General features: G+C 48.8%; 2 protein-coding genes across 3 annotated transcripts in view; one reads left to right on the forward strand and one right to left on the reverse strand.

The window, feature by feature from the left end:
* MFHAS1 (multifunctional ROCO family signaling regulator 1) overlaps positions 1-4,564 on the reverse strand; it is a 49,867-nt gene extending 45,303 nt beyond the window's left edge. Inside the window, exon 1 of one of the 2 annotated variants that reach the window (XM_060269124.1) lies at positions 881-4,564. In XM_060269124.1, the coding sequence (XP_060125107.1) occupies positions 881-4,229 (3,349 nt within the window). In that variant the 5' untranslated portion in view covers positions 4,230-4,564. The remainder of the gene's footprint in view (positions 1-880) is intronic. The other variant, XM_035140531.2, reaches the window with a different exon arrangement.
* LOC118075273 (low-density lipoprotein receptor-related protein 2-like) overlaps positions 4,276-19,690 on the forward strand; it is a 94,113-nt gene continuing 78,698 nt past the window's right edge. The window contains exon 1 of the mRNA XM_060269097.1: positions 4,276-4,575. Coding sequence (XP_060125080.1) covers positions 4,276-4,575 — 300 coding nt within the window. The remainder of the gene's footprint in view (positions 4,576-19,690) is intronic.

Consider the following 19,690-nt stretch of genomic DNA (forward strand, 5'->3'; position numbering starts at 1 on the left):
TCTAAGGAAGAAATAAACATGAACTCTCTATGAAAACATGTACAGGAGCCAGCAGAAGTAAATCAGTCCCTTTGGCTGTTTTGTACATCAGCATATGTAAAAGCTGCACAAAGGGGGATTATTTCGCAATGCTGCCTGCTAAACACAGCAGTGAGTGGGAAAAGATTATCCTTTGACCAAGTGACATAATTGTGACAAGGGTGCAAGCTGCTGACAAAGTGAGGCTATAAAAATATGCCAGGTATCACTGTTATTCAGGCAAGATGCAGACAGCCATTTTAACCACACACCCAGATACATATTTATGCCTGATGTTCACAAAACACCAACTTATCACTTGACTAGAAAATCCGGATGACTAATATGCTTCACGGCAACAGAGTTTGCTGGGGGGTGGGGGTGTATTCTGATCCTCTGTATGTACTTATTTGCATCACCACAGTAATAATTTCACCGCCTACATCAAAGCGCAGGTGAATCCTGTATTGTTCTGCCAAGCGCCGAGGGAGAATTTGACATTTTCAACCCTGACCAGAAATCTGGAGGGAACAGAGAAGTGCAATGATTCCTCACTGCTTGGCAGGGTGGAACACGGAGCACATACAGGTAAGCAAACTTATCCTGGGGTAACCTCTCTCACCTGGCAGTAGTCAGGTTTCTAGGCGAGATTACCTGCAACATCTTGCAAAGCGGCAAGCAGCTGCAGAAAGACAGCCTGCATCTATCTATCTATCTATCTATCTATCTATCTATCTATCTACCCGCTTATGAGGCAATTACATGTGCACACTCGATATTAACCCAGTGGAGTGTGTGCGCACAAATACACACACACACACACACACACACACACAACATCTGAGCATTAAAATATTCTTACCTGGGAAAGTATGCGGGTGGGGCGACCCTCTTTTAAGGCACTTGGAACAAAGGACATGCACAGTATAGTACAGGCCTGGCCATTCTTGAAGCAAGACATTCAGTTCTTCCACTAGCGGGGTTATGGCTTGCCAGGCTGTCCATATATTTGGTAAGGATGCATGACTAGCAATAGACAAAGTATCTGGCTGCTGGGTGCCTTTGGCAGGTCTATAACTTACTACGACAGGTACCTTCCCCCTGTAGGCATAAATCTGGTATTTCCCATCAGACCGCTGAACCACGTGGCTGTTGATCTGGACGCTATAGCGGGCGAAGAGCCCCGGTGGGAAGATGAAGGGGAAGCTGTACTCAATCTGCAGCTGCTCAGCGACAAAGGACTGCCCGCCCAGGTTGGAGCCATTGATCCACGCCTCTGCATGGGGCATCTCGTTCTTCACATAGCAAGGGAACTTATACCATGCCGTCGCCCCATTCAAGGGCTTGGACTTGGGCTTGTTGACGCAGTAGCAGAGACCCATCTTCTCCAACAGCTCCAGGATAAGCTGCAGGTCCTCTCTGCTCTGGATGTGGGGTTTGAGGAGCAGGCGAATGACATGGGCGGGGAGAAGCCCGTGGAGCAAAAAGCCTTCCACATAGTGGTGGAGCTGCGTGGCCTTCAGCTCGTCCACGTGGGCATTGCCAAGCAGTTTCTGGAGCAAGACCGTGGCATCCCGTTGGCAGAAGACGTTGAGGATGTCAATGAGCCTGGGCAAGTTGTGGAAAACGTATTCCCGCAGGGTGAGGTGCTCCTCGAAGTAGAGCAGCTTGCCGCTCTCGTGCAAGTAGGAAAGAGCACTCTGGAGACGGTCCTCTGTCAGTCCTGCCTGCAAGCCGAGCCGAGCTGAGTCCCACCAGCTGAGCCACAGCTGCTGAGCCTGCGGTTGGAAGTGCAGCTCCTCCAGCACTTGCCAGGACCTTGGCAGCACCCGGTGCAAATTGGGAAAGATGTCTCTATGCTCGGCTACCGAAAGGAGCTTCTCTCGCAAGCGGCGTACCTGGCAGCAATCCCAGCAGCTGATAGGCAGCACCGGGGAAAGGATTTGCGGCCGGTGGTTGAGCAAATACTGGAACTGAGCTTTCTTGCGCCGCAGGTTCTTGTCCGACACCCCGTAGAAGGCGACGTGGGGGCTGGAGCAGCGCAGGTCGAAATCCTGCCCCAGGGCTTCGTCTACCTGCTGGGCCAGAGTCTGGAGGCCCTCGTAGTCGCACTTCTCCTGCCGGGAAATCTGGCGGTGTATGTCTAAGCACTTCTCTTCCACCTCCCGTTCAGCGCACAGGTCAGCGTGGGTGCCAACCATGCACACCACGGCATGTGGCACCTTTGCCCCTAGCCAGTGAAGGAAGTGCCCCACGGAGGGATAAAAACACTGTGGCACATAAGTGCTCAGGTTCACCACCAGCACATAGAGGGCTCCCGGAGAGAGGAAGAAGGGCTGGATCACGTCGTAACTTGGGTCTCCCGCCAGCTCATACACAATGAAAGTCAGGCCCCTTTCCACATCTGCAGTCCAGTCTGTCACCTCTATGCCTTTGCTGCCGCCTGGCAACCCTGCTGCATAGGGAGCTGGGGGCATAATGGGTCGTAGGGGAGGGTAATATCCTAAGTGCGCCTCCCCATTTATTTTTGGTGACGGGGCCCGCGGAGCATCGTCCTGCCGCTCAGCAGCAAAACGTCCCACCTGGGTCTGCCCAGCAGCTTTTGGGGAAGGGTAAAAGAGCATGTCCCACTGCTCACTGGAGATACATCCCAAATGGGAACATTTCAAGGTCGAAGCTGGCAAAGTGGAGGCCTCTGGCTGCTCCACAATGGGGCGGTGGTGTGGCTGTGCTTTGGGGGAAAGAGGTTGGGGGGGCAGGTCTCTTAGGGTCTGCATGAAGCACCCCTTGGTTCGAGCTCTCCCAGCGTCCTTGCAGGCTGCAGCGAAGGACAGCCCTCCATGCCCTTGTCCCTCGCCCTCTTCCTCCACGAGGCACTTCCTTAGCAGCGTCTTGCCTGCGTTTTTCAGGCCCATCAGGACCAGCTTGAGACGGGGCTTGAGGGCAGGCTGGGAGTGGGCCAGCTCCTGCTGATAGGCCGCGATGTAAGGGATGCCCTTCATGCAGACCTCGTAGGGTGGCTGAATCAGAGGGTTGTCTTTGATCTTCCAGAGGCTGATGCGGTTGAGTTGGCCAAAGCCCTCGGGGAGGATGGCAATCTGGTTGCCCTGCAGGACCAGCTCCTCCAAGTGACGCAGCTGGACGATGGAGTCAGGCAGGAAGCGGATGCGGTTGTTGTCCAGCCACAGGGTCCGCAGCTGGCACAGCTGGCACAGCCCAGCGGGCAGCAGGGTGAGCTGGTTGCGGCTCAGGTACAGCTCTTCCAAGCCAGGCAAGGCCAGCACAGCAGCGGGGAAGTCGGCCAGCAGGTTGGAGGAGAGGTTCAGCATCTTGAGGCGCTGCAGGCCGCCAAACCCGGCCGGCAGGCCTCTCAAGCGGTTCCCGTCCACCATGAGGCTCTCGAGGGCCCCCAGCTGGCACAAGCCTTCGGGCAGGGCAGCCAAGCCCGTGCCGCTGAGCCACAAGATCTTCAGGCGCCGCAGGGAAGCTATGCCCTCCGGAAGGGCCCGCAGGTGCCGGTTGCCGGAGCAGTCCAGCTCCTCCAGGGAGCCCAGCGCCAGCAGCGCCTGAGGGAAGGCGGGAAGCTGGTTGTGGTCCACGTCGAGGGCGCGCAGCTGCTGCAGGCGGGCCAGGGCCTCGTTGGGCAGGCGGCTGAGGCGGTTGAAGCTCAAGTCCAGCTCCTCCAGCTGCCGCAGCTCGCCCAAGGCGTCGGGCAGCGCTCCGTCGCCGCCGGCGCCGAGCTGGTTGTGGCTGAGGTTGAGCTTGCGCAGCCCGCGCAGGAGCGCCAGCGCCGGGCCGTCGTCGCGCAGGCAGCGCAGGCGGTTGTGGCTCAGGTCGAGCTCGGCCAAGCGGCCCAGGTGCCCCAGGGCGGCGGCCGAAGGCAGCCTCGCGAGCCGGTTCCTGCGCATCGAGAGCACGCTCAGGCTGCTGCCCACGGCGGCGCACAAGCCCTCGGGCAGCTCCTCCAGGCCGCGCCCGCTCAGGTTCAGCGTCTCCAGCGGCGACGGCGCGAGCGGAGACGGCGGCTGCTCCGGCTCCTGCTGGTGCTGCTGCAGAAGCAAGGAGGACTTGGGCTCCGGCTCTGCCTGCGGGCCGCTCTCCTCCCGGGAGCCCAGCTCCAGCTGCCCGAGGTCGCTCCGCAGCTTGCCGGTGCGCAGGGCGGCGTCTCGCCACAGCCGGGCCGCTTCCTCCGGCCGCTCCGTCTCGGCCATAGCGCCGCCGCCGCAGTCCTTAGGGCGCACCGAGGCGAGAGGAAAGATGGGCCCGGGCACCAGCGCCGCCGCCGCCGGGCTCCCCACTGCAAGCCGGGCCTCGCCGCTGCAGCGTAGCGCGGGGCTTCGCCATGGAGGAGGCTGCGTGCGTCTTGCGCTAAACAAGGCTGGCGAAGCGGACGGCCGCAGGGATGTCCCGTCCGCCGCGCCTCTTCCTCCGCCGCCGCGCCCGGAGGAGCATCCTTTCTCCTGGGCGGCCGCTCCCAGCAAGGCGGCGCCGGCAGATTCCCTAACCGGGACTGAGGGGAGGAAACAGGAGGAGGTGCCCGTGGAGGCGGAGGCGGCGGCAACAGCAGCAGCAGCAGCAGCAGCGCCGCCCCTCGGCACGTCAGTGCACGCCTGGTCGGAGCCGCCCTTGGAGGAAGAAAGGGCGCGCCAGCCTGGAGCGGAGGTTTTTCCTCGCTTCCCTTTGCTGCCGGCTCACATCTATGAACTAGGTTCGCCGTCCTCACCCAAAGGAGGCAACTCCGAGGGGCCAAGGGTCCCTTCGCCACCCCCCATAAAATATTTGAAGGGGGCCAGCCGCCACCCCGCTTGATGGTCATTGCCATTCAAATGGTTTGTGTCTGCCGGAGCCAGGCTTTATGTTGGGGGCAGAACCTCAGTTAAGTATTTTTATTGATTTAGGGGGACAGCTGCCCCCCTGCCTATGCCCATGGGTGTCCTGTGATTGATTAGGTGGGGTGGGGCTTACCTGCCCCCCCCCATTTTATTCAAGTTGGCATTCCTGAGGTCACCTAAGGTTCAGACCTACAGGAAGCCAGGGTATTTCAGCCTGGGGACTGGTGTGCTACAATGTGAAAGTTCAGTCTGTGTAAAAAAGGGTAAATAATATTAATTGTTGTTGTTGTTTAGTCGTGTCCGACTCTTTGTGACCCCATGATCCAGAGCACACCAGACACTCCTGTCTTGCACTGCCTCCCGCAGTTTGGTCAGACTCATGTTGGTGGCTTTGAGAACACTGTCCAACCATCTCATCCTCTGTCGTCCCCTTCCCCTTGTGCCCTCCATCTTTCCCAACATCAGGGTCTTTTCCAGGGAGTCTTCTCTTCTCATGAGGTGGCCAGTCTTGGAGCCTCAGCTTCAGGACCTGTCCTTCCAGTGAGCAATATTAATTACATTTGTGTAATTATATATATGGCTACCCATTCACACATCCAAGTCAGAGCCAACCATTTAGTAGAAGTTGAGAACTTTTAAATTCATTTTGGAGAGCACTCCATACCTCTCTCTGTGTGTGTTTGTGAACTGCTTCAATCCATGGGGGAAATTCTCAGGAACAATACTTAGCTGCCAGTGTGGGGGAACCTTTGGCCTGCTAGGTGTTGCTGAAGTACAGCTCCCATCAGCCTCAGTATGTGCAGTGACCAGTGGTGATGGGGACTGAAGTTCAGCAATATCCATAGCTGCCAAGTTATCCCTTTTTTACAGGGATTTTCCCTTATGCTGAATAGGCTTTCTCGCGAGAAAAGCAAAAACTTGGCAGCTATGTGGCAATATCTGGCAGCCCAAAGGTTACCGACTCCAGCACTACTGAAATAAATGAGAGCAACATGGGATCACTACCGGTACTGCAGTTACGGTAGACAATGGTCTCGCCTCCTTGTCCCTCTCTACGCTGCCCAACCCAAGCTTCTTGAGTTCTCTCGGTTCTATTCCCACTTCCTTGTGGAGGAAGAAAAGATGGCAGTTAACTATTAGAGACCAAGGTCCACACAGGTGTCTCTTTATTTACTTTTCGCTTTTATCATGCCCTTCCTCCAAGGAGCTCACATTCTACCTCACGCCAGCAGCCTTGTGAGGTTAATTCAGGGTGAGATATGTCTATGATCATCCACTGAAGATCCGCTGTGATCCTTGCACAGGGGAAATAATAACCTTTTATTTAGACTAGAAAGGGTTTCCAGTCTTCCTTAAAATATTCTAAATTTGTATCTTCGTGCCATCCATTTTGCCATCTCTGCAATATGCCAAGATTTTCAACAGGTGGTCACATCAAAGGATATTGTGAGTTGGACTCACCCGTACCTGGAGATGCCAGAAATTGAACCCGGGTCCTTCTAAATGCTAAGCATGAGATCTGCCCACTGAGCTACACATAGCTGCCAAGTTTTCCCTTTTCTCACGAGGAAGCCTATTCAGCATAAGGGAATTTCCCTTAAAAAAAGGGATAACTTGGCAGCTATGGAGCTACAGCCTTCCTTTATGGTGGGCAACAACCAGGACACCCTGGGCTTTGACCAATAATCTCTCCAGCCTAAGTAAAGTTAGGGTCAAACTGTACTTCCCAGGATTGGGGGGGCGGGGCGGGCAAAGAGCCTGGCTGTCAGGGATGCAGGTCAGCACGAAAAAGAAAAGCAAGGCTAGTTGTCAGTGCTCAGTCAACTTTTTATTCAAGGAAATGAACATACAACTCAGTGACACTTCCCAGTAGGTCTTGCCTTCTAAGGCTCCTCCTCTCCCAAGCAGTCTCAATCAGCATCTGAGCATCTTTGTCCTCTGTTCCACTCTCCTCATTATTCTGTGCGTTCTTGGAGACAAGGCTGGAGGGGAGCTTGTCACAGCAGGAGAGGGAGACTCCCTGGATTCCTCAGCTGTCTCTTGACGCCCTTCCTCTGCTTCAGCCTTGGAGTCTGAACTGCTTCCTTCCACAGGTTCTTCCTGCTCACTAAACTTTGTTGCCCCTTCAGCCTCCAGCTAGATTCTCTGAATTGCAGAAATTGGCCTCTTTGACACATGTCTTGAAAAGAAAGAGGAGACTAATTTGCAAATGCTGTATATAGATGCACATTAAAAAATGATTACTACCCTACTGAGTAATACAAAGTAGACCCATTGCTTTCGGTGAATCTAAGTATGAATTAGCTGGATGCATGATTTTAAGAAATGACTAATGTTAGATATCTCCCTATAATTTTTATAGAGGAATACAATACATCTCATTGTAGTGGGGAAGACCATGGCCTGTGTGCATGTGCTCAGTTTGGCTTCTGATGGGCAGTTCCAGGGCCCCTGCTTTCCTTTACTTTTAAACCAGTTTTGGAATGGACAGCCATTCAAATAGAGGTCATCATACAGAGAACTGCCACCTGTCCTTATGCTGCCACTATCCTAACCTTATCCTGCCACCTGTCCTTATCCTAACCTTCTGATAGCCCTTCAAATGGACAAAAGTCTTCTCCAAAGGAGGACACTGACCACCCTGTCTTTGCCCTGCTTCTTCTGCTCATGTGTGCATGTGGTACCAGTTTCTCTGTCATTGAGACCTTGTCCATTTTCCGTATAATTTAAATAGGTTGCATGTTTGAGTGAGTGAGTATGTGGTTTCCTAAACAAACAAAGATTCTCCTTAAAAAGTACTAGGGGAGTAGTACTCCTTAGTACCTGGGAATGCTAGGATAGGAAGCACCCACATGATCCAACCTATCGAGACACACGCTGGTGATGCATCAGGGGAGCATCATTAGAGCATACAGCACAGTGCAAAGGTTGCTTGAATTGGTTCTCAGAACCAAGCTTATTCACTGAAATCCCCACCCAAAAACCCTCTCATGCTAATACTTGGGGAAGTGAGGGATATAAGGGAAAATAGATGGTTGCATTCGAAGTTAGCATTGGAAATTAGCAAGGACACCGCAGGGACTTGAACCCCGTCTTGGTAACCTTGAAGGTAGTGCTTGAAATGGTCCTTTAGTGCAATGGTGAAGTTAAGAATCAAGCTCAGTCACTGAAGTCACCACCCTCCCATGCTAAAGCTTTGGCTTAAGAAAAAGGGAGCCAATCGTTATTTGGGCAGTGTGGGATAGAGAGACATAGAGGGATAGAGAGACATAGAGAGGGAGAGAGGGATAGAGATAAAGAAGGATAGAAAGGGATAGAGAGAGGGATAGAGAGAGATAGAGAGGGATAGAGAGAGATAGAGAAGGATAGAGAGACATAGAGAGAGATAGAGAAGGATAGAGAGACATAGAGATAGAGAGGGATAGAGAGATAGAGAGGGATAGAGAGAGAGGGAGGGAGAGAGAGAGGGAGGGAGAGACAGAGAGAGGGATAGAGAGAGATAGCAGTTGCATTGGAAGTAAGCATGGACACCGCAGGGATTTGAACCCCGTTCCTGGGAACCAGGAGCGCCGACCACCAGTGTCTTTTGCTTTTTTTTTGAGCAATGCAACAAGGGGAAAAGCAAAACCTGAGAGAACATTCTGCGAATGTTCTTTCAGGGAAAAGAAAACCTTAAGATGTTAAGAAGAGCTGTTTGGAGAGACCTGTGGAGAGAAAAGCAGAAAAGAAAATTGGAAAAAGAAGAGTTGGCATCCTAGAATTATTACTACCACAGCCACATCATGTATCGGTGATAGTTTTGCCTGCCCTGTTGCATAGTTACCTTTTGACGTTTGTTTCCCATTTATTATGTCATCTTGTCGTTGCTGCGGGAAAGGACAGTCCTTTCAGTACCACTCTATAACCTACAAACATTTGTTCTACCTCCACTCGCAAGACACATTGGAGACATATTCCAGAGTTGAAGGCTCCATTTTAAGATGGGAAGATACAGAAGAATCCTTTAGGTCGCAAACTTGTCTTGCTGCAACTTTAAAACGAATGAGGAATCACAGAGTACCATTTTAACTAGATATTTCCTCCCTAGTCAAGCAAGAGATACTCACCTAGATGTGGTTCCGTCACAGAGTGCCATTTTGACTTGTCATTTTTTCATGAAGCGAGTGAAGAGATTAAAAAGGAGAGACCAATACAAAAGCATTGCACTGAAAAAGGTCACTGAGTAGTGGGAAAAAACAGCAGGTTACCTAATGCAGGACGGTCAAAATGCAGGTGCCCCTCAAACATCTACTTCACGGTTCTCCTTGATGTATCAAGAACTGAGCTCACATTGCATCAACTGCTTTAGATACACGGAGCTCTCGGAGGGGTGTAAAAAGGAAGAGCTGGAGCAAAAGAATAAGTAAGGGTTTTCCCACCAGCAGATAGACCTCATTGGGAAGTGACACAGGAAAGGATCTGTACTGTGTCCTGACTGCAGAAGGTTCTTCCTGCTGGAAGCTCAGGTGCCAACTACATTGGACTTGCATAGGTCTTCTGAAAAAAAAAAAGATTAAATGGCCAAAATCGCTCCATAAAAGCTCATTGGGAGCCTTGGTTTATATGTGTTATTCCATTTATAATGTACGTTTCCTCCAATGAGTTCAAGCCGCTGTGATGATCCCTCTCACTGTGACCTTAAGGTGTCTCAGCACAAGAATTGCAGGTGGGAAACAGATTTTCTCTCCAGCCAAGCACGAGATACTCACCTAGAAGCCCTTCAATCAGAATACATTTGCACCTGTTGCCACCTCTGAAAAGTCCAAAGTACTTTATACTTACCTTCCTTCAACTGCAGCACTCGTTTCCAGGTGGGAAGTTACTGGCAATGGAAGCTGACTGCTGGACCTGGTTTTAAAATTGTTCTTTTGGTAAACTGGTATCACCTTCAGTGATAGAGGATCCAAATTTTGGTTTTATAAATTAAACGCTTTGTGTTGTCTGAGCTATATGCTAAATAGCTGTTCCTAGAAGACGCTTAGCAAAAAATAAAATCCAAAAACCTTGGTAATTACCGCCAGAGAGCCACGTTACACATTAGGGACTATTTTGCCTGGCCTGTTGTTCCATAGTTACCTTTTGAGCTCCATTTCCCATTTCTTTTTGTAATCTTGCAGGTTCTGCTGGAAAGGTTTAGTGGAGTTGATGTTCTAGTCTGCTTCCTCATTTGATCCTCACAACAACCCTGTGAGGTAGGTTAGGCTGAGAGATAGAGCCATGGCAGAGTGAGGTTTTGAACTCGAGTCTCCCAGGTCCTAATCCAGCACTCTAGCCACTCTCAGGAACTTCCTTTGGAGAAAGCACTTTCCCACAGGATCCTGGACTTGCCATGTCCCTGAGCAGTCACTCTCCAGTCACCATCAGCAAGTTTATTCTTAAAATGCTTTATTTGCCTTTTCAGCAAGTTTCAAACTTTCCTGTCTTTCTCTCCTTACAAGGCAACCTGAGCCAACATGAAATTAGAAGGAACAGTTTTGGCCTCTCCTTGTCTTCTTTGCTTCCCCCCCTCCACATGCACATTTCTAGCTTCAGCAACAAAAACCCCCTAACTTTCCATTCATTAAATGACTTCTCTAGTTGCCTGGCGTGCTCTGGTCCATGGGGTCACGAAGAGTCGGACACGACTAAACGACTAAACAACAACAAAAGTTGCCTTTTAAAAGAAATGCCTTCTATTTTCCATACTCATTTTTCCTCTTCTTTAAGCAGACTTCATAGCCATGTGCTCCTTCTTTTCATCCAAAGACTAGTTTGAAAGGTAAATAAAATTAGATTCTCCCCTTCCTTCATTTATCGTCATTTTCTCTTGGCTTTTCCAGTAAAGTATTCTTAATTTTCTTGATTCTCTTTAAAATCTCCATCTTGGTATTTTCTGAGTTTTTTATTTGTTTGTAAAATACGTCCACCATGACTTCTTTGACTCTGCAGGAAGAGGTGGCTTCATCTGAGTGTTGTGGGCTCTTCAGACAGAACTGTAAAGAGAGTGTGTCGATGAGATGCACCTGGAAGAGACTGGGGTCTTCAGCACCCTTTCTCTCTCCTACAGAGGAAAAATCCAGCAATTTCCCTAAAGTTGCGAAATCAAAATGCATGTTTCTCTCAATAATAACTGCAGGTTTCTACTTGATGTATAAAGAGCTCTTACTCACATTGCATCTTGGGTGTTAACAAAACAGCTCTGCCTCAGACACAGTGAACTCTGTGACGTCTGTGAAACAGAAGATCTGGAACCAAAGAAAGAGTGTTGTCCCACCCGCAAGTGTACCTCATTGTGGACTGACACAGGAAAGGGCCTTCTCTGCAGTGACATCTCGACAGTAGAAGTTCCCTTGGAAACAGGAATGGCAGCCACCTGGGGTCTTCAGTTCCCAGCTCATCTGAAAAGAATGACTGAATGACCAATGTTGCTAAGTGCAAGCTCCTTAAGAACCTGTATATTTTATGTATTATTACATCAATAACCTACCTTTTCTCCAGTGAGCTCATGGCGGTGTGATCGTCCCTCTCCTGTGACCTGAAAGAGTCTTTGCAGAAAGAGTTGCAGAAGGAACACAATATAAATTTTCTTCCCAGCCAAGCAAGATATACTCACCTAGATGTCCTTCAGGCATATTATATACAACTATATTGTTGCTATCATTGTGATGTAGCGTTTAGGGTTTACTTGTTAGGTGTTTGAGCCTGTCTTTGCCTCTGAAAATTCAAGAGAACTTGAAAGTTACCTTCAGCTGTGATGGTCGCTTCAAAGTGAGAAGTGACAGCTGAAGAGGATGTGAGGGTGATCTGACTGTGACATCTGTCACCCCAGTGATTGTCAGGGTTGATTTGCGCTAAGGGGGTGGATTATGCTGTATCCCTCACCACTCCATGTGCATCTCTCCCAAAGCTGCGTGCTCCATGGAAGAGGACGACCATCCCAGATAGAAGGAGTGTACTGTTCTTCGGTCAAGGGTATACAATAGCTGCGCCACACAGCTAGGAGCTCCAAACAAGCTCAAGGTCCATTTGTAGGAGAACGTAGGGGTAGTCAAGCTTCCAAGACTCCAGACACATCCAAGTAAGGCACTGAAGTATGTATTAAATAGTGTTCTTGGAAGATGCTTAGCAAAAAGTTTGGAGGTTCCACCAGGGGAGCAAAGCTATCGTATACCCTTGACTGAAGAATGGTACACTCCTTCTATCTGGAATGGTCATCCTCTTCCACCAAGCGCGCAGCTTCGGGAGGGATGCACATGGAGCCGTAAGGGATACAGCGTAACCCACCCCCTTAGCACATTTGTCATTGAAAGCATAGGCCATGATTTTGGAGTTATTACTACCGCAGAAGGAACAGTTTTGGCTTCTTCTCATCTTCTTTGCTTTTCCCACCTCCATGTGCACATTTCTAGCTTCAGCAACAAAAAACCCCTAACTTTCCGTTCATGAAATGACTTCTCTAGTTGCCTTTTAAAAGAAATGTCTTCTATTTTCCATACTCATTTTTCCTCTTCTTTAAGCAGACTTCATAGCCATGTGCTCCTTCTTTTCATCCAAAGACTAGTTTGAAAGCTAAATAAAACTTGATTCCCCTTCATATTCCTTCATTTATCTTCATTTTCTCTTGGCTTTTCCAATTAAGTATTTTTAATTTTCTTGATTCTCTTTAAAATCTCCATCTTGGTATTTTTCTGAGTTTTTTATTTGTTTGTAAAATACGTCCACCATGACTTCTTTGACTCTGCAGGAAGAGGTGGCTCCGGCTTCATCTGAGTGTTGTGGGCTCTTCAGACAGAACTGTAAAGAGAGTGTGTCAATGAGATGCACCTGGAAGAGACTGGGGTCTTCAGCACCCTTTCTCTCTCCTACAGAAACAGAGCGGAAAAACCAGCAATTTTCCTAAAGTTTTGAAATCACAATGCATGTTTCTCTCAATAATAACAGCAGGTTTCTACTTGATGTATCAGGAGCTCTTACTCACATTGCATCTTAGGTGTTAACGGAACAGCTCTGCCTCAGACACAGTGAACTCTGCGACGTCTGTCAAACAGAATATCTGGAACCAAAGAAAGAGTGTTGTCCCACCCGCAAGTGTACCTCATTGTGGACTGACACAGGAAAGGGCCTTCTCTGCAGTGACATCTCGACAGTAGAAGTTCCCTTGGAAACAGGAATGGCAGCCACCTGGCGTCTTCAGTTCCCAGCTCATCTGAAAAGAACGACTGAATGACCAATGTTGCTAAGTGCAAGCTCCTTAGGAACCTGTATATTTTATGTATTATTACATCAATAACCTACCTTTTCTCCAGTGAGCTTATGGCGGTGTGATCGTCCCTCTCCTGTGACCTGAAAGAGTCTTTGCACAAAGAGTTTCAGAAGTAAGACAATATAAATTTTCTTCCCAGCCAAGCAAGATATACTCACCTAGATGTCCTTCAGGCATATTATATACAACTATATTGCTGCTATCATTGTGATGTAGCGTTTAGGGTTTACTTGTTAGGCATTTGAGCCTGTCATTACCTCTGAAAATTCAAGTGAACTTGAAAGTTACGTTCCTTCAGCTGCGATGGTCGCTTCAAAGAAAGAAGTGACAGCTGAAGAGGATGTGAGAGTCATCTGGCTGTGACATCTGTCACCCCAGTGATTGTCAGGGTTGATTTGCGCTAAGGGGGTGGATTATGCTGTATCCCTCACTGCTCCATGTGCATCCCTCCCGAAGCTGCATGCTCAGTGGAAGAGGACGACCATCCCAGATAGAAGGAGTGTACCATTCTTCGGTCAAGGGTATACAATAGCTGCGCTCCCCTGCTAGGACCTCCAAACAAGCTCAAGGGTCCATTTGTAGGAGAACGTAGGGTAGTCAAGCTTCCAAGACTCCAGACACATCCAAGTAAGGCACTGAAGTATGTATTAAATAATGTTCTTGGAAAATGCTTAGCAAAAAGTTTGGAGGTTCCACCAGGGGAGCACACCTATCGTATACCCTTGACCAAAGAATGATACACTCCTTCTATCTGGGATGGTCATCCTCTTCCACCGAGCGCGCAGCTTCGGGAGGGATGCACATGGAGCCGTAAGGGATACAGCGTAACCCACCCCCTTAGCACATTTGTCAATGAAAGCACAGGCCATGATTTTGGAGTTATTACTACCACAGAAGGAACGGTTTTGGCTTCTCCTCATCTTCTTTGCTTTTCCCACCTCCACATTCACATTTCTAGCTTCAGCAACAAAAAACCCCTAACTTTCTGTTCATGAAATGACTTCTCTAGTTGCCTTTTAAAAGAAATGTCTTCTATTTTCCATACTCATTTTTCCTCTTCTTTAAGCAGACTTCATAGTCATCTGCTCCTTCTTTTCATCCAAAGACTAGTTTGAAAGCTATATAAAACTTGATTCCCCTTCATATTCCTTCATTTATCTTCATTTTCTCTTGGCTTTTCCAGTAAAGTATTTTTAAATTTTCTTGGTTCTCTTTAAACTCTCCATCTTGGTATTTTTCTTAGTTTTCAGTTTAAATTTTCCTTGGCTAAACTCTTTTTGGGGGGACTTTCTCAAAGTCCACCATCTGTCTACAATTTACTGTCCATGTGTTATTAGGATTAGGTCTTCTTTGATCTTCTATTTTTCTTCACTTTCCTTTTAATTTAAAATTTAATGCCTCCCCTAACAATTTTTAGGGACAGATACCTGACTAAGATATACGTGCGCAGTATTTGAAATCGACCACAGCAGAGATCCCAGGTGAAAATTACCTGTGTCCCTTTTAAAGTGGTAAATGATGGATTTCAGCAGAGTGAAATCCCTTCATTTACTCTTTAAAAAATTCCCAATAGTTTCGAAAAGCAATCTAACCTAAGATGGTTTCAGTTGCCTTTTCAAACCTGTTTCATCTTCCCTAGCCTCCCTCTCCTAATCCCTCTGCCCCTTAACTCCTTCGGGTCTGACCAGTGAGAGGGCTAAAACCAGTACTATAGCCAGGGACAGGCTCACTCACTGGAATGCAGCTCGCTCCTTCCGCCACCTGTAGGTCATAAGAACACATAAAATAGTCCCTTGCAGCATTAATACAGTGGGTGCAAATGTCTTTATTTTCGACATGGGGCTTTGATGGGAAAACAAGAGTCTCCCCCCCCCAAATTAATACATTCTGGAAATACCAGGGAACTGAATTTGAAATCCACCAAAATCTCATGGATTATAAACTACAGGAACATGACCTATACAGGAAAATAAGGGAAAGACTATGGAAAGGGGGGCTGGCTTAGTTCTCAGTGGCCCCCATTGAAATTTATGGAGCAAAATAAATGGGATGAACAGCTGGAAAAGTAATATGGGGTACAGTTGGAAAGGACAGCAGTTGCTTCTCACTCCTATGTATACACAACATTCTATGATAGAATGAATGTAGACTGGGTGCTTGTTTTTTAAAAAAAGTTGGCTTAAAAAGAAAGGGGGGGTAATTTTACATCATTGATCCTGTTTGTTACATACTGGTTGTCTTTCCCTTGAAAATTGCTTTGTTGAAATATAATACAGTACCTGGTTGGTGGATGGGAAGGGTTTGGAGGACGCCGTTGACCAACAGTCTCTCCTGCCTGCCCTCATAAGCACTCTTCTTTTAGTCAAGCAAGCAATATTCTCAGAGAATATGCCTGAGTGGTTCAAGGAACAGATTTAGAAGTGATGAAAAGGAAGATATAATTTAAGCTAGTCCTTCTTCTTGGAACTGATGGCCTCAACATAAGTAGCAGTGATGAGTGAAAGCAAAGCCCTGTATGGACATTTTGTTTGTTTTCAGAGATCACTGCAGTTCAGGTTATGCTGACTAGGAAAAGGTTTGAACTGGACCAATGAATACATTTTAAAGCCACGAGACGCTGCCTCCTGCTTGTTTGGTAGGAGTTACCTCAAGAAAAAGTTGTCTGGACTCCCGCGCCTTTTAATAGTTGCGCAGATTTTCTCTCCCCTACATGGCAAGCTGTACCAATCAAAATGCCTTCTTTTGTTCCACTATTAAGGAACACCGTCCTCTGCATTTCATCCTAGCGCATTGGTTTAAAACGTAAAGTATAGCATTGCTGACATACAGCCTTCAACAGCCCAGCTTTTCCATTCAGACTTGGTGGGTATGCAGCCTAACTCACTTGTAGCACAAAAGATGTAGATGTTCCTAATCCGGAATCATTAATGCTCCTCCTCAACATGCTGCTTTCAATTTAGAGTGTTTCTAGATCCTGCTGTTCACGAGGTTGGATGTGCCTACTTGTTATGTGTTTGAAAACCCTCCTCTTCTTTAGGATATCTGTTGTGACGTGGGGTTTGTGATTTCAGCTCTCTTGACAAAACATGCTGGAGACAGTTCTCTAGTAACAGCTCTTTATTAAAGTGAACAAGACTGAAGACTGAGGAGAGGAAAGCTACATTTATAGGGACAGGGGACTAGCTAGGAAGGGATACATTTTGGAGGGAACAATATCAAGCAATCACAGTGCTGCCTTTTGGAGGAAACCAATAAGACAGAGGATCCAAATACAGCAGCTTAAATGAACCAATAGTAGCTGTACCCTCTGGAACCAAAAGGCAGTTACTTTATCCTAATGCAAATACAGACAATAATAATACAGATATAAAATCCTTTGACTCAATACACAACACCCCTCCCCCCCTAGTGAGCACAGCAGACGTAATCCCTCAGGTACTGTGGGGTCCTACAACTTCTACCTGATCTCCTGACAACAGGTGTTGCAGGTTCTGGATTGGGTGTTACCTGTGGTGGAGGGGCTGCTATAGGGGTTTCGTCAGGAACAGATGGAGTCCCAGACATCTCAGGGTCCCCTACCTGTACCTCGTCATCCTGAGGACTAGCAGACCCTGGTTCATTTGCTGAAGCCCCTGGTGACTGCACCTCTGGGCCATTTTCACTCTGGTCTCGCAGCTGTGCGTCATTAGCCAGGGATGAATTATCTGACTCCTCCCTGCTGAGCGCCCGGCGCCTCAGCTGATCTATATGTCTCTTCCAAACTTGCCCATTTCCCAAGGTCACATAATAGGACACAGGTCCACTAGCCCGGGTGATCACACCGGCCACCCACCGCGGACCTCGTGAATAGTTCCTCACCCAGACCAGATCTTCAGGGGCGAGATACCTTGTTGTGTCAGTCTCAGCCTGGGGGGTTGCTCTTGAATTACGGTTTGGCATTTTATCTGGGTGGACATAATCCAGCACCGTTACCAGTCTTCTACCTAAGAGCAGCTCGGCTGGCGACTTGCCCGTCGCAGTACACGGCGTCGCATGCTGCAAAAATAACATTCGCGCAATGCGAGCCGACCAGTTACCCTCCATTAAGCGCGCAATGGATTCTTTGGCTGTTCTTACCATGCGCTCAGCCTGCCCATTGGAGGATGGGTGAAAGGGCGCGGATGTGACCCCTCTTATAAAGTTATCAGCCAAGAATGCCCTGAATTCTTGGGATACAAAAGCTGCCCCATTATCTGATACAATGGTCTCAGGTAACCCGTGGGTAGCAAACAGCTGCCTCAACACCTTGATTACGGCAGCTGATGCCATGCTAGGGACCATCGCCACTTCTAACCATTTGGAATATGCATCAACGATAACCAAAAAGACCTTCCCTTGGAATGGCCCAGCAAAATCTATGTGCAGCCGGCTCCAGGGAGTCCTGGACTGCTCCCACCAGTGGACTGGTGCTCTGGCCACTTCTGGCCGCACCTCTTGGCATGCCTTGCATGTTCGTACCCATTGTTCTATGTTCTGGTCCATTCCAGGCCACCACACATAACATCGGGCTAGCGACTTCATCCTGACCATTCCCGGGTGTCCCATGTGAAGCGTCTCAAGAACCCTGTTTCTCAGTGGTGCTGGGATTATCACCCTATCTCCCCATAGGAGACAACCCTTATGCATGGACAATTCGTGCTGCCTTGTCGCATAAGGCCTGAATTTTTCTTCATGCGGACCACCTGGCCACCCCCTCCCCACCCAAGTGAGCACACGGGAGAGAACAGCATCTTTCCTAGTTTTCTCAGCTATATCCGTAGCTGTTACAGGAGCCCCCGGAAGTGTTTCTAGCATCATAATGTGCTCCGCCGGAGCAGGATCCTCATTGCTCCCGCCAGGAAGGGGCAATCGACTCAGCGCATCAGCATGGCACAACTGTTTCCCCGGCACATGGGTCAAGGTGTACTGGAACCCATTCAGGAATATTGACCAACGCAACATTCTGGGGGAGAGAATTTGTGGCGTTTGTTTGTTTGGGTTGAACAACCCTAACAATGGTTTGTGGTCCGTTTCAATGGAGAATTGGCGACCGTACAAATAATCATAGAACCTTTTGATTCCGGACACAATAGCCAGTGCCTCTTTATCAATTTGAGCATAGTTGCGCTCTGTGGGCGACAACGTACGGGAATAGAAAGAGATGGGCTTTTCCGACCCATCCGGTTCCCTATGACTCAGCACAGCCCCCAGACCGTATTGAGAGGCATCACATGCCAGGACCAGCGGCTTTGACTCATCATAATGAGCAAGGACGCTCCTGCTACTCAGCATTCCTCGCAAGGAGTCAAAAGCCTTCTGCTGCTCCCGCCCCCATCGCCACACATTCTTTTTCTGCAATAGTCTATGTAATGGTTCAGCTACCGAAGCTTTCTGGGGTAAGAACGAATGATAAAAGTTAATAAGTCCCAGGAATGACTGCAACTCCGTCTTGTTCTGTGGTCGTGGTGCCTCGATGATGGCCTTAATCTTAGCATCTGTGGGGTGGATGCCTGATGCATCAATTTTAAACCCCAAGAAATCCACAGTTGGCACCCCAAAACTGCATTTTTCTTTTTTCAGTTGCAACCCCACCTCCTTGAACTTGAGCAACACTGCACGGACACGCGCAACCAGTTCCTGTGGGTCTTTTCCAGCAATCAAAACATCATCAAAAAATGGCAAGACCCCCGGCAGACCTCTTAACAGGCGTTCCATGAGCCCTTGAAAAATCCCTGGGGCCACACAAACTCCGAACTGTAATCTGTTAACTCTGAACGCCCCTTTATGTGTGACAATAGTCTGTGCTTCCGCTGATTGTGGGGTTACTGGCAGCTGTTGGTAAGCTTGTGCCAGGTCAATTTTGGCGAACACCTTGCCCCCAGCCAGTTTAGCCAACAGATGTGATACGACTGGAATGGGGTATGAGTTTCCCCTGAGTGCCTTATTGATAGTACATTTGTAATCTGCACATATCCTGACTTCCCCATTTGCTTTAAGGGGTGTGACGATTGGAGTCTCCCACTTAGCAGAGTCCACGGGTGAGAGAACTCCCTGCTTGACCAATTTATCCAGCTCTGCCTCGATCTTGGGTTGCAGTGCAAATGGCACTCGCCTTGGTTTGAGTCGGATTGGAGCCACCCCGGGGTCCAACTCGAAGTCAACTGGGGGCCCTTTATAACAACCCAGTTTTCCATTAAAGAGACCAGCAAATTCCTTGCATAATACCTCACTCATCTCAGGGCAGGTTTGGATTGAATTAAGCCCTGAGATACTCAGTCCCAGGGCAGGGAACCAGTCAGTGCCCAGGAGACTGGGGCGACTGCCCTTCGCAATCACCAGTTTGAGTACAGCCTGTTTGTCCCGGAACTGTACTCTCACGGCACACATTCCCATAACATGGATGCGGCCTGCTGAGTACGACTGCAAGGTTGCCGGAAAGGGCTCCAGAGGGGGCAACTTACCCCTGGGGAAGAATGTCTTCGCGGTCTGGTCCGACACGATGGTGAATGCGGATCCGGAGTCCACCTCCATGTCGCACTGC

This window comes from Zootoca vivipara, chromosome 16, assembly GCF_963506605.1.
Source record: "Zootoca vivipara chromosome 16, rZooViv1.1, whole genome shotgun sequence".
Lineage (NCBI taxonomy): Eukaryota > Metazoa > Chordata > Lepidosauria > Squamata > Lacertidae > Zootoca > Zootoca vivipara.